The sequence below is a fragment of the Larus michahellis genome, chromosome 11 (genome assembly GCF_964199755.1).
Source record: "Larus michahellis chromosome 11, bLarMic1.1, whole genome shotgun sequence".
NCBI lineage: Eukaryota > Metazoa > Chordata > Aves > Charadriiformes > Laridae > Larus > Larus michahellis.
The window spans coordinates 16287090-16313858 of NC_133906.1; the positions used below are offsets into that span (position 1 = coordinate 16287090).

A 26769-nucleotide genomic window follows, 5' to 3' on the forward strand; every position below is an offset into this window, starting at 1 on the left:
TTATTGAGAAAATAGCTCTGTATTTGGTATGTAATTCAGGAAAAAAAGAAAAAAAAAGACGAAGAAAGAAGAAGCTGGGTATAACGTTTGGGAGAGGATGGTTTGCATGTGGATTTGTTTCGTTTGTCGTCTTTTTTTTTTTTCCTTTATATGAAAGGAAAAGATGTGTCCCTGAGAAATGTTTTTGCACCACCTCAGAGTCAGACTTTAAGTTCGTAGAAACAGCCTCAACTCACATGCTTTCAAGGTTTGGTCAGGTCTCCTCGTCTGGCTGTCAGAATTTCAACAAATCTGTTCTGCAGGAACATTTAGCTTCTTTTTGAACAACTGCAATGCAACGTACTCACTGTTCTGTCCTGGTTTATTTATTTTATTAAATTATCTTTTCATGCTCATCATCAGAACATTATCTCTGATGTTTGTTGATCAAGAGTGTATGTTCCAGAGGAAGGGGAACCTGACGCTGTCACGTTATTTTTGTTTGCTGGGAATCAGTTAGTTGTTATCAGATGTGATACCCAGGGTTGTGTTAGGATCTAGTCATTCACTTTGCCATACTAGATGATAAAACCAAACTAATATCTTTAAAAAATAAAAAGAAAGATCCTTTTTCTTCCCCCCCCCCCCCCTTTTTTTTTCCCGGTGTTCCTCTCAGGTAGCAGCCAGCTAGCAATTTAAATGAGTTGAGTTTATGGATGGCTGTATAAGCTGTCTCTGTTCACAGCCTGTATATATCCATCAGCCACTCTGCAGCATTTTACTGCAGCAGCAGGGGAATGGCTAATCAGGCTCATCCCAGTGGAGTGCTGGGATGGGATGGGGAGGGCTGGGCTGTGGGCTTGTGTAGGCTGGAAAATGCGCTGGAACAAGGCGCCTGTTTGGAACTCGAGCAGTCAGAGGCATATTACATAAGTAACCACCCCCATGCATATTAAAACCCTTGGAGGTTTATAATGAAATTAAATGTACTTTCCTACTTTTTGGTTGGTTTTGTGTATTTTGAGGGCAAAAATTGCTTATGGCAAAAATTAAGTACCCATTAGAAAATTTGCAGACTGTACCTAACGTAATCAAACTTTCCTCACATCACAGCAATTGAATATATAACAATACTCCATGTTTTTTCATCTCCAAATCACTTTCAAGTGTAGAATCAATCATCGTGCCACTCTGCTGCTGTGGGTACTTTGCTCCAATTGCTAAAGAGAATATTGTAGTAAATAAACAATGTTAAGAACTTGCTTAGCATACAAAAGGGGAGGCAGTCACACTTAAAAATGAAGAAAATTGTTTTAAGTAGAATTTGTTATTTTGTGGTTTTACATGAATTTGACCCAGGAGATGAGAGGTCCCGAGGCCACCCTCCAGATTCTTTCTGAAATTACCGTATTTTGACTGATGAGCTGAAATGAATAATGTTGATATATAAGGCAGCCAGTATAGTGTGATTCTTGCTATGGAGGCATATTTGTGTTGTAACGTACATCCAGCCCTGTTCTTTCCCTCTTCCATCTCAAGCTTTTTTGCTATGCGTTCCAGAAAAGCTAAGCATACTCTATGACAGCTGGGTGAATATATATGCTGTTAATAAAAACAACGTTTTAGCTATCAGTCTTCTGAGCTGAACAGATACGTGAAGTAGCTCAGTGCTCAGAGTTGCCTTCAAAGTTTACCATGCCATCTATGGGAAAATAAGTTTCAAGATCACAGCTGTGTGCTCAGCCCATAAAACTGTGTGGCCAAAAATTTTGGGATAAGGGATCAGAGACCTTTCTCCTTCATTGCTTTCATCAGTGCTCCTGCTTCACTTGCCCCTGAGGCCAGCAGAGTCCAGTCCAACCTGTCCAGGAGACCTGAGCTGGGAGCAGGTGTGTGTGAATATCTCTACATCTGACCTGTCTGCGGCCTAAGGACATCCCTGACACACTTCACATCGCAGCTGCCCTTAACCCTGGACATCTTTTGCCCTCCCACATGGGTTTTATCTGTATGTAGAATTTTACACCCAAACACATCTGCTTCTGCCCCACACCATGTTCCCAGCCTCATGCTGTTTCCTCATGAACTGGTGCTCAGCCTCCTACCACAGAATCACAAATGGTGGGGGTTGGAAGGGACCTCTGGAGGTCATCTAGTCCAACCCCCTGCCAGAGCAGGGTCACCTTAGAGCAGGTTGCACAGGAACATGTCCAGGCGGGTTTTGAATGTCTCCAGAGACGGAGACTCCCCCACCTCTCTGGGCAGCCTGTGCCAGGGCTCTGCCACCCTCAAAGGAAAGAAGTTCCTCCTCATGTTGGAACTTCCTGTGTTCCTATCAGAACTCCTTTGCTATCCGTTGCTGCCAAAGATGTCTTATGGTATTGGCACAGCGACACTGTCCATGCTCTGCGTCCCTCTCACCTCCTACAGTTTGTCTTGTTGCAAAGAGAAGAAATGTGTCTGCATTCAGGGGGCTGCTTCTTCATGCTGGTAACTAACAGGTTGACCACCACTGCTATATGTGTCTTCATGAGTGAACTAATGGTAAAATAAACCAAAAAAAGTAGCAATTTAGCAAAGGTGTTTTGCAACCTTTCAGCATAAAAGAAGAGAGGCTTGACAGTTTTAATAACACATTGGAAGTAATCATGGATTAGAAGCACTTGGAGGATTTCTTCCTAGTGAACCGGAAATTTTAATCCATTGAATGAAAAAGTATAATGTTATTGCCTGGCTAGAATGAACCGAAACTAGATTCTGATATATCCAGTATGGGAATACTGGAATTGCCATAAACTGAGAGTGTTATGTTCTGAGCTTACTGGCAGTAAGTTGTTGAGGTATGTCCCATAGGATTGCATTGTAGCAATCATCCAACTTTCTGAAGATAAATTCTTTGGCTCTGTTTTCACAGAACTATTGGGTGATTAAATCTTCAAACAAATAAACTGCAGTCTCGTTTGGATTTGCCTAAAAGCTAACGTTTTCTGGTTTTGAAATATAAAATAGGAGGCAATCCTCTGCCTAGCTGATGTGTGCTATAGGTAGAAATAATCAGTGTTCATCAGTCTGTCAAATAATATGTGAAGAATCTGGAAGCATCAGGATGGTGAAGAAAGGCCAAGATTCTGTGACTACTGCCTAAATAATAAATTAAAGTTTCAGGAAGTTCCTTCAAACTTTTCCTTTATTGCCAGATACATAAGACATTTAGCATTCTTTGGTTTTTCTCTACAGCATCAACAAATCATGAACAAGTGGTTTTGCCAATAAGCTTGCTGCAGATGACCAATATATTCAGAAAGGAATCTGTTGTGCTTAAGTGTAGGAGGAAGCATTGTAAATTCTCAGCATGATTTTCTGTTATTTGTATAGAAATAAATTAGGTGTTAATTCTTCAGTCCCTATGCTGCTCTCATTTCTATCGCTTTTACATCTGCACAAGTCTGCTAATTTCAGTTCACGTACTTCTTATTTATACTGATATAGCCGAGAATATAATCCGTCCCAGTGAGTGCAAAGTAAACAAAGAGAAATAGGTAATTAAAGTTATCAAGGACATATAGGAGACAGAAACCCTAGTGAGAATCCATCAAATGCGTCAGGACAGACAGTGAAAAATCATGGTATCTAGATGACAGCCAGAAGTGAAATAGAAAGCAGAACAGGAGTTGTTTTTCTAAAACATTTTGAAGAGATGGTGGTGTGAAAGATAGTAAGCGAGGATACATTGGAGATGCCAGTTGCAGAAAGCCAAAAAGCCAGACTAAGGTCATAATAAGAGGAAATAAAAAAAAAAAAAAAAAAAAAATCTGGTACATACCCTGAAGACCAAGTTACAAATATTTGGATGAAAACGTGAGAGACAGAAGAGAGTAACTGTAAATTTTCTGTTTCTAAAAAACTTCACGTGGGCAGCTGAAAACCTGTATGAAGTTGGGAGAAATTTAACAGATTAATGAGAATAAATGTTTTTTTTAGCCTGATTGAATGCAAAACCAAGAAGAAAATCTGAGACAAGGTGAAGAAACACAGGTAATGAGAATTCTTTAAGGGAGTTGCGTACTAAAGTTGAAGCAGTAGGCACAGAACAGAAACAACTGCTAACAATCTTCAGTAAACACTCATGCTGCTGCAGGAGTCATCAGCAGAGAAATCTTTATAGTGTTTGTAAAATGTAGAACCAATGAACCTTGCAGAAAGAATAAAAGATATACAAGTAATTGTGCAGTTCTCTTTAATGTTAGCACAAACCTTCAGGAGAAAAGCTGTAAATTTGAAGACGTACTCAGAAGATGCTGAAGGTCTTAAAATCCAGAATTATGAAGATTTATGATTAATGACTTTTTGCCTCCCCACCTTTTTTTGAGGTTTTGATGATTTTTTGAGGCAAGAATTTTAGATTAACCGTGCAAAGCTAGATACAATAAGCTGCAAACAGTAAGTGGCAGTGGTTTTGAATGAAAGGAAAAGGCTGCAGTTGAAAATATAATTGTACAGATATGGTAACCAGGAAAACACACTGCAGGGTCACACCTTGTAGTGACAAAGAATCACACATAATATTGAATATGGTTATTTGAGATGTCTGAGTATATTGACATAGTGTGAGTTTTTCAAAAATGAAAGGCTCTATTGTTGTAACCTATTTGTAGATACAGGGCAGACGAGATTATACCACGTGTAACACAGCCAAATAAAGCAGTAGGGGATCATGCAGGGATGTCGGTGTGGGGTGTGTGTTTATTCATCCTTCTGAGCAGATGTGAGATTCGTTGTGGCCATTCTCTTCAAGCTCTTCCCGGCTCTTGTCATGATTAATGAGACTTGATTTTTGAAAGGATAGGTACAGATGCATAATGATGCCTTCCAGCAAATTTCAGGATGTATCAGTCTTTTTCTCAGAGGTGAACAATAGATGTAATCTCCGAGGAGGCTCTACTATAAGCAAAAGAATGATTAAAAAATCCAGAATGTGGTCTGTTGGCAGCTGGTTCTTGAGGTCCCTGCTTGCCCTCTTCCTCTTGTGCTATACTTCACTTTATCTCTCACTCAAACCAGGACAGCATCAGACTTTCCCATCACTTTCTCTTCAGTTAGTAATATTGCTGAGCCCACAACAGTCCAGCTCACATGATCTAGAACTCTTCATCATCTAGTATTTAACGAGGATCTATTTTGGTCCTCGAAGGCCTTAAAAGTAGCGTACAGTGAGCATAGGGCATTTCTTCATTAGCATTTTAGTTTGCATCAAAGTACGCTGTGGAAGCAAGTCTCCCAGTTGTCTCCAGTTACTGTGCTGTTATTTACATTGCAGGGCGTGTGAAACGGATTCCTTATTGATGAAAGGAGAAACCAGCCGTGCTTTGAGATATATCTACCTAATGAACCAAGAGATCAGTTCAGGGGATCAGACTGAAGCAAAGTGTGAACTTAATGTGCAGAGCAGCTGTTGGATCCTCAGCATGAATTTCTGTTCTGCAGACCCACCCCTGGGGCACTGTGCTGCCTGTTGATGTAGATGTCAGAATCTGTGCTGTAGGAGCCTTATTGCATGTGTTCTTTCCTTCCGTAACATACATCTGCAAACCTGCTTGTGCGAACTGCGACCGGTGACGCATTTAGTCCTTCCCCTGTCACATAACTCAGAGCTTTTCAACCATCAGAAGTTGTCAACCCACTGTTAAAAAACAATACATTAAACTCTCTCATCTGCATTTTATTAACCGGTTGCAGGATTCTAACATGAAAACAAGTGCGTGCAGCCTCCACACTGGTGCTAAGGACTCGGTTTCCTTTTCAGCATCCACTTTAAAACTGTGGCAGCCTTAATGTCTCCACGTGGTTAGAGGACAAACTGGGAGATTTAGGAGAATCTCGTATAGGGCAGGCTTTTCCAATCCTCAAGCTAGTATTATAATTCTCTAGGGAATTTTTTCATTTGGCTGGATTTTTTCTCTTCATTTCAGGTTGCAGTTCCCCTTGCAAACACTTCTCAAAACATGTTTGTGAAAATGAGTTCACCTCTGTTGAAATATTCTACCAACTCATATTATCTTTGACTGAGCTGACAAATGGCTTGACAGCATTCCTGGAATCTGCCAAAATATAATTTCAGAAATGACAACGCCCAAGTGAGGTAATAATCTACATGAATATTGCTGCAGCTGAGCATTCACATTCCTGACTTTCTGTAACTCAGTTAGAACAGGCCAGTCCCCAGTTGTTTGTTTCTTAGTAATTGTAAAAGTTTCTGGTTTGTGTTTCCCTGTTAACACATGATTACAACTCACATTTCACGGTTAGCCTAAAACAAATTAAACACGTCTTCAAATTGTTCCTTAGATAATGGGGTGAACAATGGGAATGACCTTAATGTACAATTAATAAGAACATACAACTACTAAGAAGTAGCTTCAGCACAGGAAATTCTGGGTTTTCATAAGCTGTTCAAACTCCATTGGATCTCCTCATAAATAAGAGCTACTCAGAAATCTCAAACGTTACACAGTTTAGCAATTTCGTAGTGTTTGTGGACATGAAGTTTGTCTTGTGGATTTTGTGGTGTTTATGCATGAAAGCTCTTTTAGGGGACCTACAAATAGACATTATAGTTTTAATGTCAAAACTATTTTATCTGCCTTACTAAAACCTGTGTCTTAATTCCAGGCAGTGTTGTAATGACGTTATATTGCCAGGGAATTTAGTGTTTTAAATCTTGTGGATATTTTTGTGGATATATTTTTAAGATGCTCTTGATAATTGGGATGTTTCAGAATGTTTTCTGTAAGTTCCTCAACACCATCCAACCCCCACTGTAATTCTGTTTTATACAACCACGAGAAAAAGCCACCACCTGCTTTCCTAAACACTTCTGCAGGTGAAGAAATCACCTTCCTAGGACACAAAAATCAGGGAATTTTTCCTTCTGTGGAAGCAGAAGGGAGCTAGGAAACCGGAAAAAGACAATGCTTGGGCGATGTGAAGGTAATACTAAGTTTGTGTCAGTCTCCAGCAACAAAGATTTAATAAAGGTGAGATTGAACAATTTCAGGACACTTTTCTTAGAGGGATTTTGCTAAAATCTGTTAGGATGAACTCATCTCTAAGCCCATTCTTGCGTATATTGAAATAAATAGCAGTGTGACTCTAAATCTCAACTCTCGGCTTGGGCGAATACTGATACTTACTAAAGAAATCTGTGTTCATATTTTGCAAGTAAAACAACTTATTTTGCTGGAAATTCTCAGAGATTTCCATTGCTTGTGACACTCATGAATAAAGTCAAGGCTTTGGCTTAGCAGCATGAAAAATTGCTTATGAAGAGCACTTAAGGCATATGTTCATTAATTAGGTCACTAAAGACAGAAAGAAAAAAGATTATTATTTTTTTCCTACGGCTGGGTTGATTACTTGTAAAGCATCTGCCTCAAACCTTTTTGTAGAACAGTCCATGGAACCAGGAAAAGGGTTCGTTTAAAAAGTGTACGGTGTTGAACAGAAAAATGCTTTAAGAATAAGGATTCATGTTGAGCTTTACTCACTGTAATCTTAACAAAAGTGTGAAATTCATAATAAATGTGTGTCTGTGTGTCTGTGTTGGAAGGAAGGTTTCATTAAAACATATTTCTGGTGATCTTCAGCACATTTAATTTTATATGCTGTAGATGCATCTGCTCTCTAAGATATATATTTCTTCTGATTTTACATCTCTAAGGTTTGGAGATCAGTTACACCGCATATTTGAACTATTTTTTCAGTTGTTAGAATTAAATAACTAGTTGTACTAAACCTCAGGTGTAAAATTACAGCTGATCAAAATTCAAATGTTCTCTTGTGCCTAAGAAGCCGTAATGACCTTCAATACTCTTCAGATGTCTCTCAGTGCTGTTTTTTTTCGGGTTCTATTCTTTGTTAAAATGCTATTTTGGTTTGCTTTTGACTCATTTCATGGTTTAATCCCTTTAACAGTGAGCAACTGTAATGTCTAGAGATCAGGAACATACTTCTGTTTACAGCAGAACAGTTCAAAAATGGCTTTTTGAGATCTGCAAGCTATATATTCTCATGAGCCATGGCTGCTTGGTTAGAAGGTTCCTGAGATTGTAAAATAAAGTTTTGCTACATCTTACTTTCTCATGTCATTGTTCATTCCATGCGATGCCCCACTACATACTGACCTTTTAGCACTGACGCACAGAGGCGCATGTTCTGGCAAGTTCAAAAGTGCATTGTATCTCCCTACAGGAGACTCTTTCAAATGTCTGTCCTTGATACAAGAAGCATGCTACTGTAAAATCTGAAAGGTCACTTAGTTTTCTCAGTTTGTTCAGAAGAATTTAGCTTGTATGTTGCTTTATCGTCATAATTGCAGTTATGGAAGCTTAGTCCAATATATAGTTCATATTTTTGATTTCTCCTTTTCTGAGCAGCTCTGAACGTGTGTCAGTAATTGACAGTGTTCACACTGAATATTGTTTCTGGAGAGTGTACTGGGTGAAATTCCATACGTACGCAATTAAGAATTTTAAATGATGACTCAAGAGCCAATGAAAGCATAAATAAAATGGCCAAAGTTTCTGAAATCATGTGACACCAGTGTATCACGTTTGAGTCTTTCTGCCACTTGTTTGTCGTGATTCTGAAGCAAAATGTAAGTATGGTCTGAGTATAGCTGGCATAACGATGTTTGTTAGTTTATCAATTTGTAACTGATACAATGATGTATCTGCGACAGTAGTTCGGGGTGAACTCCATGGGTTTATCTCAAAGTGACGAGTCATAATCCATCATGAAATGAGATTATTAAAATCCTGAGAATTTAGGTTTATATCTGAATTCTTAGTACTTTGAGGGAGGAATCCTTCTGTGAATATGTATATGGATATTTAGCAATTGAGTTACGCAACTAACCCACATGGAATATTTAAGCTGGGTGAGAGGGGCTGGAACAACATTGATTATTCTGCCGTATTCTGGGCCTGGTGTATGGGCTGCGAGGGGTCACTTGTCTCCCCCCTTCAGGGGAGGATACTGAGATGGTTGCAGTGGTCAAATGGAGCAAAATCCTTATCCAGTAATTATGATGTTGCCTTTAGTTTGGACTCTTGCTCTCAAATACAGGTGTGCAAATTAAGCTATTATATTATCTTTTTAATTGCAAATGCAAGTGGAACTCTGGTTTGATTTATGTGGATTAAAATGTTGTTCATGGATCTGAAGTTGCCTTTGGACAGTGTTCTGTGGACTTCTTGGGAACAAATTATGCACAAATTGGGCAGTCAGGTGCTGTCTTCTCCTAAAAAAAATAGGATCAATGCATATGGAAATCTTTGTACTGTGGATGCTAACAGCCTTGGCATTTAAATCCCACCGGAGCCATTACTGCAGTTTAGCTATCTTTTGCCTGGACCAGAATATTTTGTTTCTTTGGCCTTTTTATCTTACTTTTTTTCTTTTTTTTTCAATTGATTATTTGAGCTAAATCTTTTGAAATACCATGCCACAAAAAATGTTTCTCTTCAAAATACTGTTGCTTCAAGCAGATGGCAAGTAGCAATCGTTTATGAAAGGTAACTTTTTGTTATTGTTCGTTTACAGCTGACACAAGAAATTAGTTTCTAAATATTTAATCTGTTTTATTTCATCAGTTTAAGAGATTAATGAGGCACCATGAGTAAAATGTTACGTTCACGCACCTCCTGTGATTTTTCAGGAAGTGGGTAGAGATAACACAAGTCTGTCAGTACCAAAACAGAGTCACGAGGGACTTCACTTGAATCAACCAGCCCCAACTATTATGCAAAACCTCATCACATGATAACTTTTATAAACCGATCAAGGTATTTAAAATAACCTACTATATGTTCAAGTTGTTGGTGATGAACAAAGTGAGGAGCGCTTTCTTGAGGGAGGACAGGATTTCTGGTTGCAGCAGCTGCTGCAAGTATTTAGCTGTTTCGTTTCCATTAAACTTGCTGTCAGTTTTGCATAATGATTTTTGATGTTGTGTTCTCTGTAGTTAAATAGATAAAATGCCAGAGACAATTAACAAAATGATATTATAAACTGGAATGGAAACCACACATTTGTAATGGCTCACAGGGTTTCTGATCTGAAAATGTGTACAAATGTCTCACACAGTCAGCAACTGGTTATTTCATAGACTAGTTGACCATGACCGCTTTAGGAAATTTCAAATACTGAGTAAAGGGCTGCAAAGTTGTCCTTTTCAACAGCAGCATGGCTAGTTTGATTTCACCTTTTGCAAAGGTTTTTCTCAACAATACTTAGAGTTAGATTTTTTTCTTGAAGCTACAAATTAAATAAAAACAAATGCATGCGTGCTCCCAGGGACAGTTCATTGCTCATAATTCAATATAATTCATACAGTCTTTTTCCAGGCATTAGTTATGCATTTAAAGAAGTAATTTTAGAGACCTAGAACATAATAGCTAGTTTAACTGTCTCTGTCGGTCTCAGAAAATTCCGTCACTAAATATCAAAGTTAGATAACATGATTTAATTCAACTGCTGTTTGTTCCCTTGTACATTTTAAGCACTGGGATTTGTATATCTACGTGGAATATCAGTACGATTTCATTAATAACTTTTATTCTATAACTTTGATATTAGGAGAATTATCGCTTTATCTCATAACGAGATTATTCCCATAATGGTAAATTAAAAAAAAAAAATCACGACTCAGATTTCTGAAGAATTCTTGTAGTATAAAACAAGAAATAACTCTATGTATTTAATCATTATGTAAATTGTTATTCACAGTAAAGCAGTTCTCATGTGAAAGCAGTGGTAGAATTAGGATTCTTTTATGTGAATGTTGTTCCCCAGATACAAACCCCAAATGTTTAGCTAAAGAGGGGCAGTGAATCTGTCACAAACAGCTATTGCAAATGTAGTCTCAGAGCAACAAGGATACTGAAAGTGAAGTAACATTGCCAACGGCTTTATAACCTTCAAGCTTAATGTGTTTGGCTTTCAAGCTGCCTAAAAACAATTGCTTTCTGAGTATGTAATTTGAGTCTTTGAATGAAAATTAAGATGCGGAAAGAGTTTAGTAGCTCTCCTTTCAAGGTATGTTTTCAATATTACACCTATTGAGAATATGATTTATTAGCAAGACTATTCTCTCCATAGAGAACCTGCAGGGGGCCATTCTTCACCAATATTCACAATAATAATCCTAGATAAAGGCACAGTGGTTTTGATAAGTGGAAAACAAGCAAATAATCATGTGCAAAAACAACACTAGGCCAGGTTCTCAACTTGGGAATCTTCAATTCGCACAGCGGGCACTTGTGTTATTTTTGGAATAGTTGGAATAATTTGGAACCTTGCAAGGTTCCCTGGATTCAGTGAGTTAGCCTGTCTACCCAGTTGCTAGTTCATGCGTAGTGTTAGTTCAGAGATCAGAAATGATGCTGCTTTAAGGAGTTTCACCTGGAAGGAGGGGGAATATATTTCTGTAATCTCTGGCTCTGCTCCTCGCCTCCAGTTCAACTGGGTGCTACTCTGTTGGTGAAAGTGGGAGTTAACGATTCCCAGGGCTGCTTCTATCTGCGCTGTGCTGAAGCTGCTGCACAATTTAAGTAGTTCTTCAGGGGTCAAAGTGAGGACCTGTGCTAAGCTCATAGGGAAGAGGGTATGTGTATTTTCTAGCTGAGAAGTAAAAAACCCATTGGTCTTGACTGTATTTTCCCAGTGCTCTGGAAACAGCGTAACTCCATTGACTTGAGTATGTTCCATGGCAGACTTTTGTTTTCTCCCTGGGTTATATAAATTCCATGGCAGATAGTACAAGTGCCAAGTACTGTTTTATCAGAGGGACCCCTCAAGCTTATTTTACTGAAATATGTTTATTCTCTGGCCTCCCATGAGTACATTCAGCTTTGCTTCCCTGTACTGCCCTGTTTGGGTGGTAACTCCTTGGTGAGGAGCCCACAAACAGCTGCTGTGATCTGGACCTCTTGCTGCCTTTGCACCCTGTGGAGCTTCACTCCTCTTTGTCCCAGAATTCTGGTGCCATCCTTTTCCTTTTACTTGTCCCCTGTTTGCCACCCACACCTTCCCTCCCACACAGTTCTGTTTCTGAATAAGTGATTTTCAAGTTAATTTACTGTCTAGCACTGGGAACCCTGCCTGAAGTTCAGAAGCTGAATCAACCATGTTTGTTGTGATGGATGGGGAGTTCTGGTTAAGTAGGGATTTGCATAAACGTGCATCAGAGTAGTAGGCATCGGAGTGTAATCAGAGAGGAACCAGAGAAATCAGAAACTGTCAAGTGTTGGAGAGAGTAGGACCGTACACATTTATTTAGGGGTCAGTAACTATTGAGCTTCCCTGCAGATTGCCCCAGGATCCAATTGCCTGAGGAAATCGTTTCAGCTGAGACAGTAAATCATCACTGTGATACTTCTGATCCTCAGGCCTTGTTAGGAGTATTCCACTGCCCGTCTTCCCTTCGTCCTAATTCCTCCCTTCCCTCGCTGCCTCTCCGAGAGCTGTAGTGGAGGCTCTTTGCAAAGGTCATGGAAGGGGAATTTGTGACTGGAGAAAAAATGCACTGAACGTGACTCTGCAGTGCCTGTAAGACAGTTACGTGTGGCTGAGGCACTGTAGCTCGTGGGTCCGTGTTGTTAAATTACAACATAAGCAACCAAGTAACATTCTGGTTTTCAATCTGGTCTTGGAGTTGTGGCATCTGTGACAGTACGGCGCATCCAGCACAGCAAGGATCAGTGAGCCTATGCCCTGGGAGGGTCCTGAGTTTCACCTTTCTGGGCTTGTGAGAGCTTTACAGCTTTCAGCATACCCTGGTGTGGCTGGTGGGACGTACTAAAGTGTGAAAAACTTGGTGAAAGTGAAGTTAGTAAGAATTATTTAACACTGGGCAGAGATAAGAGGCTTTTTAGCACATGCTAATGAGAGGAAGAGTTCAGGCAGAAGTGATAATGTATTTCTAAAGTTGGTCTATAAGAAGGACCGGCAAAGAATAATCAAACCAAGCCTTTTTTTTTTTTCCAGTTTTAGGTATTTCAGCACAAGCCAGTGTAGACAGTTGTATGATTGTTCCAGCCACCCAAATCCATCAGCTGTGTGTGCTGGCACAGTGCTGTGCTAAAGCAGCTCCATAGCTTCTGGCTCACAGCTGGCCCTCATTCATCCCGCGTGAAGCACAAGCAGAGTAAATGAGCAGCTGTTTGCCCTCAACATTGTAGACATACCCTCTGGCTTCATTCTTATGGATAAACAAAGAGTGGGTTTGGGTTTTTTAAGAAATATTCTTAATTCTTACTATATTTGTCTTTTTATCAAAAAAACAATAGAGCAGCTGGAAGATTTCTCTGTAAAAAGCGATATGATTGAGTTCTAAAGAATGAGAATTCTTACCCTGGCTGACACTGACTCAGTGGTAACTTATTTTTCAATTATTTTTCAACTTTTTGTTATTTCATTTCTGAAATTTTTGCCATCCCGATGGATCACTGTGACTGTGGGTAAAGAAAGACTATGCTGAAAGTTTTGCCTACCATTTTCTTAGTATTGCCTGTGGAAACTTCTGGAAGAATCTTCCAGCAAAACAGGAGTGGCAAATCTTATTTCCCAATATAGCACAAAAAAATGCAACAATCATCAAAAAAACCTTTTAATTTATGAAAATAAGATGGGAAAGGGCCACATTATGCAGAAGAAATTCTTTTGTGCATTTGTGGTAGCTGAAGAAAAAGTACATAGGCTGAGAATTTGAGTCTTTTGGAGACTTATTGAGATTGTAATACACAGTCAAGGATCTTCTCTATGCCATACATATCTGAGGACTTATTTCAAAATGTATTCGTGTATTTTATATTGCTATTAATTAGCAGGTATTAATGTATTTAGCATTATGTATGAGTCCATTGCAAACCCTTTATACTACCCTTGCTCTTATCCTGGGCTAACACATTTCATTATGTTTTTATTAGTGACTTAGCTACAGTATTCTAGACAGGTCCTGACATCCTTAGACCTTTCATGACGTGTTGCACTACTTCAGTCTGGAGTGGTTTCTTTCAATCTCACTACTTCACATTGCTAGCACTTTAAATAAACTCATGGCCTTTCTGAGTTTAGTTATCGCTAAACTTTTCAAAGGTTTCCCCTACCAGATTTAAAATGAAATATCCGCAGCACAAGCACTACTAATTCACTAAGCAAAAGCATCACGTTTGGATGCATATTCTCTGATTCCCAGGAGAGAGCGAGCTCAGAGGTGGTTAGAGATGTCTTAACGTCCTTAGGAGTTTGGAGTCCGCTCTTGACGCTGCTGCAGAGGCTGGGCAGTAGGCACCGTTGGGAAATATTTATTCACTCAAGTACTCGGTGGGGAAAATATTTTCTCTTCTTCTTAAATAAATAAATAATGTGTAATTTGCTGACACAAACTATTTGCTTAAAACAGGCACTAGGCCTTGGGGAGATATTTATGATACCGACTAGATTGACTTTAGCAAGCAGCAGCTGGTGCTTTCACACTGCTCGGTGTTGGAATGATCTTCTGTACTGCAAGGTAGAGAGGCAGAAAATGCAGCTGCATCTTTCTGGAGCTAATTTTAAAAAAGCAATGAGCTGGTAATTACCACTTTTCCCAGCTGGTCTTTATGAGGGTAAAAGGTTTAATCATAGATCGAGGGTGGAAGAGGAAAATACTAAGCAGGCTGCAAACCAGCGTTAATAAACATCCCTCCTGGAGATACTTAGAAATTTAAGCTGTTGTTGGCTAGGAGGAGCTGGGAATGAAGATTATCTCCAAAAGGTTATCTGACAGGCCTTGGGGTTACACACTTTGTATGTGAGTTTCCTCAGTGTCCTGGTTTGGGGTGGAGCAGGGCCAACTCTCTGTTCAGTGAGAGACCCTTGCTCACAGTTGTTGCCATGGCAACCGGGGTCAGCTGAGATGCTTTTTACCCCATGGAGGGGTCACACCTGTGGGGAGGAGCAGACATGTTAGGTGACCCAAACTGACCAGTGGGGTGTTCCATCCCATCCTCCATGCTCAATATAAAAGCTGAGGGACCAAAGGGGTTGGGTTGGCTCGGCTCTTCTTTGTTGGCTTCTTCTCCAATGTTGCTTCTTCAATGGACTGCTTCTTCAGTGACTGATGTCTGAGGAGGACCCTCTCAGCTCACCTGCCTTTGATCCAGGTCATTGTGTTCCAGTTCCCGTTTGTCACTGAGTCCAGTCTGGAACTTCCTCCATGCCTGCCAGTGACACCTCCCTGGGAGCTTGATACAGTTTTGTGTATCATAATACCTTTACTTTGTGTATCATAATACCTAAACTCATAAATACCTTTATCTCTCTTATTCCTCTTCTTGGAGCGAGAGGTGGGGGAGAGCATCTGTTGTCTTGTCAGTGGCCAACCTGGCTGAAGCCGCGACACTCAGGAAGGATCTGTGATGAGGGTTTCATGTGGGCTCCTCCAGTTCTGTGTGATCTTCTCAGGCCTGGGGCGAGGAAACTGAACTCATCTCATCCCAAAAGGTGCAAAATATAGGGTATTTTCTGTGGAGTTTTTTCAGTCAGCATCTCATTTCCTCTTGATTCATACAAATAACTTGCAAGCTCGATTAATGCAACAAAATATAAATATTTATGCACCCATTTAGCTAATGTTTGGCTCTATTTATAAACAAGAGCATCTTGCAAGAGCTTCTTTTTGACAAGTAAATAAAGTGAGTGCCTGTGTGTTAAATTAACCATGCTTCGTTAACTCTTCCAAAATACCAAGTCTTAGGTAATAACTAAACCAAAAAGTGACAATAGAGTAGGTTTGGTGGGAATAACTTAAATACTTAAACTTCAGGAGAACAAGAAGATGCTGTTTACTTTCTTACTTGGTGGGGGAAAAGACGATAAATCTGTTTGCGTTTAACATTAATTTCAGTTTTTTAACTGTGTTGTTATTGCACTGATATGGAGGGTAATAGGAGAGAAGAGCCGTCACGTATTAATGTACTGGTTTTAGGGTCAACTTCTGTTTGCTGACTTTTCTGCTATGACTAACAGGAAATTGTGTCAGACCCAGGTCTAGTTCAAGGTTTGATTTTTGCAAATCAGAACCCAGCCTTAGAATTCTGATGAATTTATGGGTTCTGATGAATGAGATTTTTGATAGTTCTGCCTGTAAGAAAGTGAGAAATCTTTTGAGAGCTTTTAAACTAACACTTTTTAATATGCCCTCTGCATACTTAGTTTACTGTGTGAGTATTCTCTTGATTGGCTTTGTTGATGGCATATCAATCTAGTTTGGCTGGATTTGACACCTATGTATTGAATGACAGAATATTTTGCTCTTGTTAAGAAACAATAATTTATTAAGCATGATATGGCCAAATGGATTCACATCACTTAAACATGTTTCATCTCATCTCTTGATTGCTCAAATAAATTGAATTAGGTCAGGGGATATCAAAAGTGAGCTGTTCTCTGCAAGAGGGACCATCCCGGGTTATCTGCCTCACTGTCCCAGGTGGATATCTGTCCTAGGTGGGCAGTAGACTTTATAAGGGGGCAGAAAGATCTTGCCAAAGGCCTCATCCTGCACCCAGTGAGAAAAGAACTCAAGATTTCAAGAACCGGATTGGGGCCAGTTTAGCAGGAGTCAGATTTCTTTGCCTGGAAGTGGAAGCTGAGTGTTTACCTGTGATAGGAGGCTCTGAGTCCGTCAGGGACCTGGAGTCACAGGACTTGCAGTGAAGCTCCGTACTGTTCCCATCACCATGTTTGTGCTCTGTGAGGGGGCCAGGCAACTTCTAGGGTTTGGGGGTCATGTTTATTCCTTGCTGGGTGCAGAGGCCAAGCCAATGTATCACATTTCTATAACGCTGGGTTGAGCCAAGGGTCTTGGTTTGCAGTATCAGTTCTTCTCTTCTCATGCGTGCTTTTAGGTGTGCAAAGTCCCTTCAGTTAATTAAAAGATTGACTTAGTCATATGAAGCCACTGAACCATAGGTAAAACCTTTGAAGTGTGAATTCTATGCAAGTAGAAAGATATTTTTAAATATTTGTTCATCAAAAATATTTCTCGGTTGCTGTCACCTGTTGTATTGAAATGGATCCATGCCTGGTTTTGCCTTCCCTTCAAAGTCCGTCAAACAAATAGTTTTTAAAGTGAGCTAGGACAAAAAAACTTTCTTACATCAGGTACGTAACAGATGAGTGTGTGGAAAAACACTTTCTGGTGTTTTTGTCAGCCAAAAGGAAATGAAAGTGCCTTTTTTTTTTGGTGCTCTATGAGAGAGAAACATGCTAATAGAATGGCATCTGGCTAATAGCACAGCAAATGAAAACTGGGCCATGACGGCAAAGGTGGAAAGGTCAGAAAAGAAAGAGAGAAAATTATTTCATTTGGAGGTGAAGGTCATCTGAAATAAGTGATTTCACATTTAAAAGGCTGATGAGGAGAAAATTGATGAATGTTAACGTATTTCTATATTGTTTTATTTCATTCTTTTTTCTTTTCTCATTTGTAATGCTTACGTACTCAGGAAGTTGAGGTATGTTTTTCACTTTTAACTTGTAAATATCCATAGAGTGAATAAAAGTATTTACAACATATCATAATTCATATTTTACTTTAAACTCTTATGATCAACTGTTAATATTGTTGTAAATGTGTTGATACATGTTAATTATTAATGTGTTAATATTGATTTATTAACATGTTAATATTAAAATGACCTAAGTTTCATATGTTACAGCAGGCACAAGGTATTTTAAGCACATTAGAACCTATCCTAGTAGAAAGCTCAGAAATGAATAGATTTCTGTACAGTCATTTTTGTCTAGAAAGTGTTTTATTGAACGGGAATGTTAAATCTCTTTAATCAAGCTGATCGTACTTTATATTTTTATATATATATATATGTATTTTTTGAATGATATATACCTGGAAATTGGTGTCACGTTTAGGCACAGTACATTGCTATATCGGCATGCTGTTTTTCTGTCAGAGGAAATTGCAGTGAAATGATGGTATCCGTTTGGAGATGCTAAGAGTTCCTCCTCCTAACAAAAGTCATTTCAGGTTAATGTATAAATTTCAGCACCTTGCAGAGTACTAGCACAAAGCCCATTTTTCAAGTCAGAGCTTTAGGTGGTATTTAAATGAGACATAGATTTTCTGCTCAACCATATCTAAAGGGTGAATTTCACCTTTACAGTGCCATAACCATTCAGTTACAGTTCTTGCTGGTGTCAATGCCGAAGTGAAGCTCTAGTGCTGTATTTCTGTTGTCCAGCTGGCATTAGTTATTTCAACTGCTATTGACTGTATTACTCCAATGTATGTGTAGTCATTATTTACTCCTATAAATAATAATGAGTTTTATATATTGAAAATCTCAAAGGTTTTATCTATTCTACTTTTTAGGGTCTTTTCCATTTTTTTTCTTGTGTATTTTTCTATGTTATCACACTATAGTTTCAGGCATACTCTAAAATAAATATAGTTTCAGTTTTCAAAAAGGAATACTGAACAGGTCTGCATAAAGGAGAAAAGGAGAAGGAATAGCTTTATAGAAGCTATTGTGTTTTGTAGAAGGGTGTTTTGTAGGGGTTTTTTGTGAGGAAGGTGCATTTTCTGTAAAATATTCCTTTGACACTGAAATTGAGATAAACCCCCTTTCCAATCCTTATTTCAAAACTGGTTCCATATGCCAACAGCATAAGAAATCTTTCTGGGGATTTGAATTATTTAACAGTTTCTGATGCTGAAAACCCAGCAGCAAAGCAACACCTAGGAAAAAATGTAAGCAGGCAAAAAAAAATACTTCGTTGCTGGAAAAAAGTATTCTGCTCAAAAAGCTTAAAACCCAACACATTCTAAACAGTGATTAATGCTTGGTGAATTTAGCCGTACATCACAATCAATTACAACACATTGTATAGCAGTGAGGGGGTTTTTGTATCAACAAAGCTGTGGAATTCAAAGGCAAGTCTGTGATTCTATTTCTGGTGCCAAACCCCGTACTCCTCAAGAAAAGTAGAGATACTTTTGTTGTATCTGAAATAAATCATGAATAATAATCTTTGTTGTTATTGTGGAACATTGTCAGTGTCTGTGAAGTCAGTATAGACACGGAGCATCCTGATGGTCACGCAGAATCACATCCAGCCCCCTTCATTACAGGGAGCGTTTGCCCATCCTCGCCTGCCCCAGAGCAGAGAGAGAAGAGCAGGGTGGCAGTCCACAGTTCACGCTGTAAACTTTAGTATTTTCTGCTTCTCGAGCTGGCCACAGTGCTCAGAAAGGAATGTGCTGCCATAAGGTGCATCTCCTGGTGTTCCCTTGCCATAACAGCCCGTGGGCTGTTCTGAACCCAGAAAGTCAGGCATGCTGGCTTCCAAGTCTCCAGAATGTTCCAGGTTAGGGTGACTGGATAGCATGAGAGCAGGTGAAATTCAATAAACAAAGCCTTATGGAAGAAATAATTTAGGTGTCTTATTCACAGTGATGGGTTTTCAGCTACCCCCCGACAGGAAAAAGAAATCTAGGTGTCATTCTGGACAGCTTGATAAAGACAGCTCTTCAGTGGCAGCTCTCAAGAGATAAATATAGAATACCAGATATATTAAAAAGGAAATACAGATTAATATGCAGAAGAATATCACAGCATTATACAAATCTTCCATGCTTCCTCACTTCAGATACATTATTCTGTTGTTATCACGTCGCCTCAAAGAGGACACAAGTGAGATATACAGAATATGCTGAAACTAAATCTAACAGTTGGGCTTGAATCCCAGTTCTTCAGGACTAGGGCTGATGACGCTCTGAAGTGAGGGAAACTTTGCCTTCAGGTAAGTATTTGCTAAGTACATAGAATACAAACTGATCTGACACACACACGAGTTTTACTTTCTTTCTGCTGAGAGACTTGTTTGCAACAGAATAATCATTTGGCCAGGCACTCTTGACAGTTCTTACCTTATCCATTTTAAAGTCCAATCAGAATTATGTAAAATAGAACCACAGGACTCACAGCAGAATAATATCTTTGCATCAGATTTAAGAAGATTTAAAAAATTTAATAGTGGGAACTATTCACTGCAAGTGCTCCTGCATGTTATTGTACTTCAAGTATAATGTTTACGATATTATTGCTGTATTTGTGTACATTCACGATGCCGTGATTTATGTGTGTCCAAATGAATATAAATATTTTTGGATTTACTTTGCTACCTTTCACCACACCAGGATGGTGTGGATCATCTTAAGTTATCTGGACAATATGTTGTTATCTTTGTTATCAGAAGTTGTAGACTGTTATGAAATGATACAGAATTATCAGAAAATATTTAATAATGGGCATACTTGGAAAATCGATTCAGAAGAAAAATTTGAGGTGTTGAATCCAAGGAATTTTTTATTCTTTAATTTCTAACCTGCATTTACTACTCTGTAGGACACAACCTGTTAATAGTTTTATCTGACTTGAGCTAAATATGTTAGGATCCAAAGATGAGTTGATTCATTTGTAATTTAGTTATGTAAAAATTGTACTGAAAAGACTGATGATCTTTTTCCTGAGTTTCCTTTTTTTTCTTCCTTCCCATTTAGGATGATTATTTCAGAAACTGGAATCCAAACAAGCCTTTTGATCAAGGTAAAGTTAGTGCACATTTTGTGGTTTCTTCTGCTATTTTGTGATATCCCCGTGTACTTTATGCCTTCCTCCGTCTGTCCCATGCATTAGTGAAGAGCTATATTCATACCTAGATCTCATTCCCAATTCAGTCACAGCTTGAGGTGGTTTATGTTTAAGGTTTTGACTCATCTCGGTATTTTTCAGCCACATTTTTTAATCCCCATCCATTCCAGTTTATATTCAATGATTATGTATATGCTTAGAAAGGTTCTCTGTAACCGTGAATCTCAGTCTAACATGCAATTTAAAATGGGTATCTTCACGTACATATTCTTTCATGTTAAAAACTTTGCTAAATGAATGTCATAAATGTAATTACTGCATTTCCTAACACTCAAGGGGACAATTCTTTGAAGTCGGATGTAATTTATGAATTTTAGGACTGGTTTTCAGAAGAAATGTGTGTTGTGTATATGCTGCTGAATCAGATAAAGATTCCGTAAATGACATTTTGCGCTTTGTCTTGGTGAGTTGTTAAGTTATGGCAGTACTTCAACTATTTCCAGGCCAACCACCAAAGGATAGGAAAAAACAACGAAAAATATTCTAATTGTTGTGTCCAGGACAGCAATGGAAAAACAGACACGCCAGGAAAAAGAATTTGCTATTGACAAGTTAAAAGACATCTCGGATAGCGACTCTATATCAAGCATTCTCTGCTTCGTGTTCCTGGCTAGCAACAAACTTTTCAGATGGGATAGTAAGAGACATTAATTGTAGATACTGTAAATGAACATCACTGGAAACACTCGTAGCCCTGATGCTGCTAAGTGTGGTGGGTTATATTTGACAGTTAATGTCACGTCAGTAAAAAACACTGTATGCAGGGAAATCTCAGCACTCCATCCTCTGAAAGACAGATACAAAGGTAGTCCAAGCTGAGAGCATGCCATAATTTTGTCCTTAAAATCAGAATATTGTATTTTAACTTCGCTATTTGTTACATTTGTCACTCTGACACCAAGATTCTGTGACAGTCCATACCAGAGCAACCTCAGAAAGTGTAATACAAAACCATTTCGGTCTTATGTCATTACTTCTTAAAGCTTTCTAGAATGTGTTTTCTTCAGGACAAATGTTAACAATTACATTTTGTACAGCTTCTTTTGTTTTGGTGGAGCCAGTTATCAGCTGTTTGATTTGTGGAGGATAACAACACACAGTGTACAGCGCGGGTCGGTTACCTTCTCTGTTTGCCTTTTGACAGCTGCTCATTTTTCCTATTTGTAATGTTCAGTGAAGCTCATATAACTCCTGCTTGAGAACCCATGAGGTGGGGGTATTACAGCTGTAAAATCACAGGTAGATGGTAGATTATTTTTTTTTCTAGTGCTTAAGACATTTTTAGGGTCCTGGATTTCTTTGACTAGCTTTGGTTCGTTATTGGACATTGTGCCCCTTAAATTGCACAACACCAGAGTCCTAGAATTGTCTTCAAAATGGTATTCTATGAGTTTCAATCTACTCCTGCTCTGAAATTTGTAGAGTTTTTTAACAGACGTTATCCTAAAGTCATTTAGAAAGGAATGATCATATGCACAGTAACTACAATACAAATTAATTTCAGTCGTGTAGATCCATTGCACAGTCCTTCTCTCTTTTGGATTCTGTGTTCAAAGTTAAGCGGCATTCAAGTAGAGTGTGAGGCTTCCTTTGCCCTTCAGGATGTGAAGTGGCTATTTGGATATATAATTGTTGTGATTTTATATTCAGAAAAGGTATTCCTGCCAGCAGATTGCTTAGGCAAATTGTTGAACAGGCAGGTAGCTTTTTTTCTTTTTTTTTTTTCTTTTTTTTAAAAAAAGGGTTTGGGGTGAAACAGTCACAGTGTGGTACACAGAGGGAAACAAGAAATTGGCAATTACATGGCCTTCCTCAGGCATGACTTGTTTCTGGTGTCACTGGGATGTAACCAGTGATAATGGTTACAGAATGGTAGATGGTATCAATGTTGTGTAATTGCAGGAGGTGCCCAATAGTTTAGTTAGTTACTAATTTTTTAATAACTGCTTAAAAAAATACAATTCATGTTACAGAAAAACATTTTTATGCCTCTGGAAATCAAATAGTATGAAATTATACTTGTGAATCATATCACAAGTGAGAAGAAGGAGTGAATCACTTGAGAGAGAAAGGCGTGAACAAGTGAATGAAGGGGTAACTAGGTAAGTGACAGGCTGGTGGAGGAGAAACCGCAAGGCTTCCTTTATTTGCTTTCCATTTGAGCTTTGGCGGTCATTTATCTTACAAACAGGAGTCCTAAAAGGGATGAGCTTTGGTGATCAGAGATTTAAATCTTCAAAATTACGAAAGTGTTTAGGAAGAAAATAGCCATTGGATGTCTCTGAAGGTTCTTTTGAAAATTTCACTTTACATCTATTCTTATATTTCATTGCCAAACATGTTCCTTGTATTGTGTGGAGGTAGCTCGCAGGAATTATCACTGGGGGCTTATACATGTTAGAGCTGAAGAGCGTAGATTCTCTGTCTTTATGGAAATGGAACTTTGATGCAAAAGGAAAGGGGAAGATGATGTTTTTGTCAAGGCATAAATCCACAGAGAGATTTGCAAAGGCAGTTGAGGGATTTAGGATCACAAATCCTATTGACTTCAAATGGAACTTATGCTCCTACCACTTTCAGAGGCCTTGTGACCCTCGTGTCTTCCCAAGAGGAAAAACAAAAAGGTAAACCCTGGCAAAATATTGCAAAAAGATTTTGAACTGACATGCTTTAAAACTGTCTTGTTCATTGTGTTACTGAGATGTCTGACTCTGGGCAAGAACACAAATCATTTTAGAGAATCTAAAATCACATGTGGATACCTTGAAGCAATACAAACAGTCGTACATCTGTTAAAGATTCCTGTCTCTTTACAAAGAAAAGGATCATTTCTCTTTCAGTGTAAAATTTCTCCTAGACTACAGGTACTCTGTCGTCAGAAGGTGGAATGCAGACTAGGTGATGCAACCTGAGTGTGATACTCTGCTATGCACAGAGGTCTGTGCACTGCTTTTGTCTCTTTTAAATCTTACAAATGAATTTTATTTGGCCAATAGGTCATTCTTTCTGACAGAGGTCACTACTCACTTGGTCATAGTAAAATTTGCCCTGACTAGGATGTTAAAATAGCCACTCGTACCTGTCTAAAGAGATTTCTTACACAAAAAAATGACATTAGAAAAATGTTGCTTAGTTTAGTTACATATACATGGAGCATGTGAGTCTTTAGCCACTGGTCCTTATGTTGTTGTCACCCACAAAATGAAATGTAGACAAATCACATCATGTTGCTGATTTGGGCCCTATGAATCAGATGCTGACAAGACTAATCCTCAGTTTATGTATACATATAGGTATATATATATGTATAAATGTGTATACATAGAAAGTACCATTTAAATAGGAAGTGCTGAGACAAAGGAAGGAAGGAATACTTACTTTCTTTCTCTTTTCCAGGGGTTTTCCACCACAGGTTTATTTTCTGTCATTTTCCACGCAGAGAAAAACAAATAGTCAGAAGAATTTGTCCTAGACCCTTTGTGTGGTGCAAGTTGCAAGAAAATTGGTTAATCTGTCTTTACTCTTTTCTTCTCCATCCTCCCTGCCACGATATTTTTTCAGTATTGTTCCTTTTGGCATTTGGGTGTTTAAATGCTCCCTATGCTCTTTTATTTTTATATTATACAACTTTAATTTTGTTTATTTGTGGTTCTTGTATCCAGAGAGCCTGGGCAGATCCTGCAGTAAGAAGCCCTAGCTTGCTCCTGTGAACTCAGTAGCAGCTTTGTGTTTTCACAAGACAATTGTTATTTTGAGAGATATCCCAAAGGCAAATGTTAACCTCACAACACCAAGGGTCTTCCTGCAGTGGTTGGAGAGAAGAAAGTTCTCCAATGGATCAATGAAAACAGCCAGCTGCCTCTCTCCCTGAGTTTTATGGGAAATCTGAGTCTAGCATCACTAAGCTAAAGCTAACTTCTGTGAATACACGCTCTTTGGGACAGGCCTACAGTTTTTTAATTTAAAAAAATCTATTTCTAGATTCTAAATCTTAAATAATCTTTGGCTATACTAATTGTGAAGTCTTTGTATGAAAGCCAAACTGTAGAAGCACCATGAAGGAGCTGGGATGGCAGAGTTTTGAAGTAACTGAAGGTGGCCTGTACCTGCCAGAAGTGATCTCACCAAGGAGCTGGAGGATTCAGTGTGTTTAGCAGATTTAAAAACCAACAGTAGTCAGAGGTTGTGAAAATCAGCAGAGTTCTGCTTCTTGTGCTTGTATTTCATTTGCATCTTTTACGGAAGAGTCTGCTGAGTTCAACCAAGTCTATATTCTGTTCAAAAAAAAAAAAAAGCTAGCCTTGTTCAGCAGATTGAATTATTTAATTATGCATTTTGAAAATAATAGCAGTGTAATCAAGCTGTCTGCTTGCAATGCGGAGAAATATCTGCATGTATGTCTCAAGAAAAGAGATACCTTGTTTTCTAAAAAAGCATCCATGATTTTCACTGAAACAACCCCTAGAGAGTCACACGAGGTATCTTTGCATAACGCGCGCTTTCAAGGGAAGTCAACTCGAATGGTTCAGGTGCATCTCGAAGGGTACTTGAGTGATCAGAATTTATTTTTAGCTTAGCTACCAGCCCAGTTTTTTATTCGTTTTGAACCCAGAGGTTCCCAGGAGGAACCAATACAAAGGTAAGCATCTTACCGACTGAGCCAAGCTCAGGAGGTGTTTGGACTGCAGAAGGCAGGAGAGCGTATAGCCTGAAAATGATTGCTAGTCATTAATATTGAACTCAGTTCTGTCAGAGCTGCAGAAGCTAGAAAGCAGAAGAGTGGAAGGGGCAGGTTAGTCAGGATTTTAAAATATGAATCAAAGGTTTGGCTGCTTTTTTTTTCTGACAAGGTCATTTGAGAGTTCTTAAGGAGCTTGACAGCTAACTTGACATACTTTCTTAGTGTTCTCTGTCTACATGGGAGAAAGAAAAGAGGAAATCAGGCAAAAAGTCTAGCTTAACATTCTCAATTCAGAGATTTTGCTATCGTAATTAAGTATGTGTGATACTCTGCACCTATTCAGACTTGTAAGAAAATTAACTCATTAAGACTTTATGTATTATTATCAGTGAAAACTGTTAAATAAAAAAACTCTTTTAGTTATTGAAAATTTCTTTTGAAAGCCACCTCTTATTAGCTGTAGTAAATTCTTCTGCAGACAAATAGATGTTACTAATTTTTATGGTTAAATGCACAAATAAAGAATACATTTTGCTAGGTTTAAAGTTGCTGGAAACAATTTGGAATGGTGTCCAATTTGCTTGCCATATGGCTTTTTTTAAAGCATCGTTACCCAGAACATAGGAACTGTGGAAGTAATGGGATGTGCTGTGTACTGCAGATAGATAAGCTCTGAGTCCAGAAATGCTTAGACCACTGAGCTGCCTGTATTATTAACAACAAGGCTATAAAAGAACACAGTAAGAGGGAGGAAAAAGCTTGATTCTGTTGTACTGCTGAATTTTTTCCTAAGTCTATGCCTAAACCCATCCACTGAGCCGTGGAATTGTCTGTTTAAGTCGGTGCAAGTCTCACCCTTTCCATTTCAATTGTGATACTGGCAGATGATTGCAGTGGACTGAGCTGGGCTGAGTCTCCTGTCCTGACCCTGTCTCCTGCACCAAGGCAAAGGGACTGGCTAGAAACATGGTACAATTTTACCAATTGCGGGTGATAGCAATCCTGAGTGTTCCAAGCCGCCGGACTTCTCAGGAAAAGAAGCTCCTGATTAGAAATAGTCTGAAGTTTCCCCCTTGTTTTACAGCCTTTGTCTTTTTTTTTTTTTCATTGTCTTTGTTCCCCATCCTCTTCCCCAGTAACTGAGGAATCTGGACAGGGCTATTACGTCTCAGGGCTTTCCTTATCTGCCCAGGGGAGGGGGGGGGGTGAAAAAAAAAATCTAGAATTCAGAAATCCCTCTTGCACTCTATTGTGTGAAAATCTTTATCTGCCTGAATTGGACTTATCAATGACTGACTCTAATGTCAGACACGCTCATCTAGACTCAACTATCAT

At 38.8% G+C, this 26769-nt stretch overlaps 1 protein-coding gene across 1 annotated transcript in view; it reads left to right on the forward strand.

Moving 5' to 3' along the window:
- SPOCK1 (SPARC (osteonectin), cwcv and kazal like domains proteoglycan 1) overlaps nt 1-26769 on the forward strand; it is a 309178-nt gene that overhangs the window by 83360 nt on the left and 199049 nt on the right. The window contains exon 3 of the mRNA XM_074604578.1: nt 20603-20648. Coding sequence (XP_074460679.1) covers nt 20603-20648 — 46 coding nt within the window. The remainder of the gene's footprint in view (nt 1-20602; nt 20649-26769) is intronic.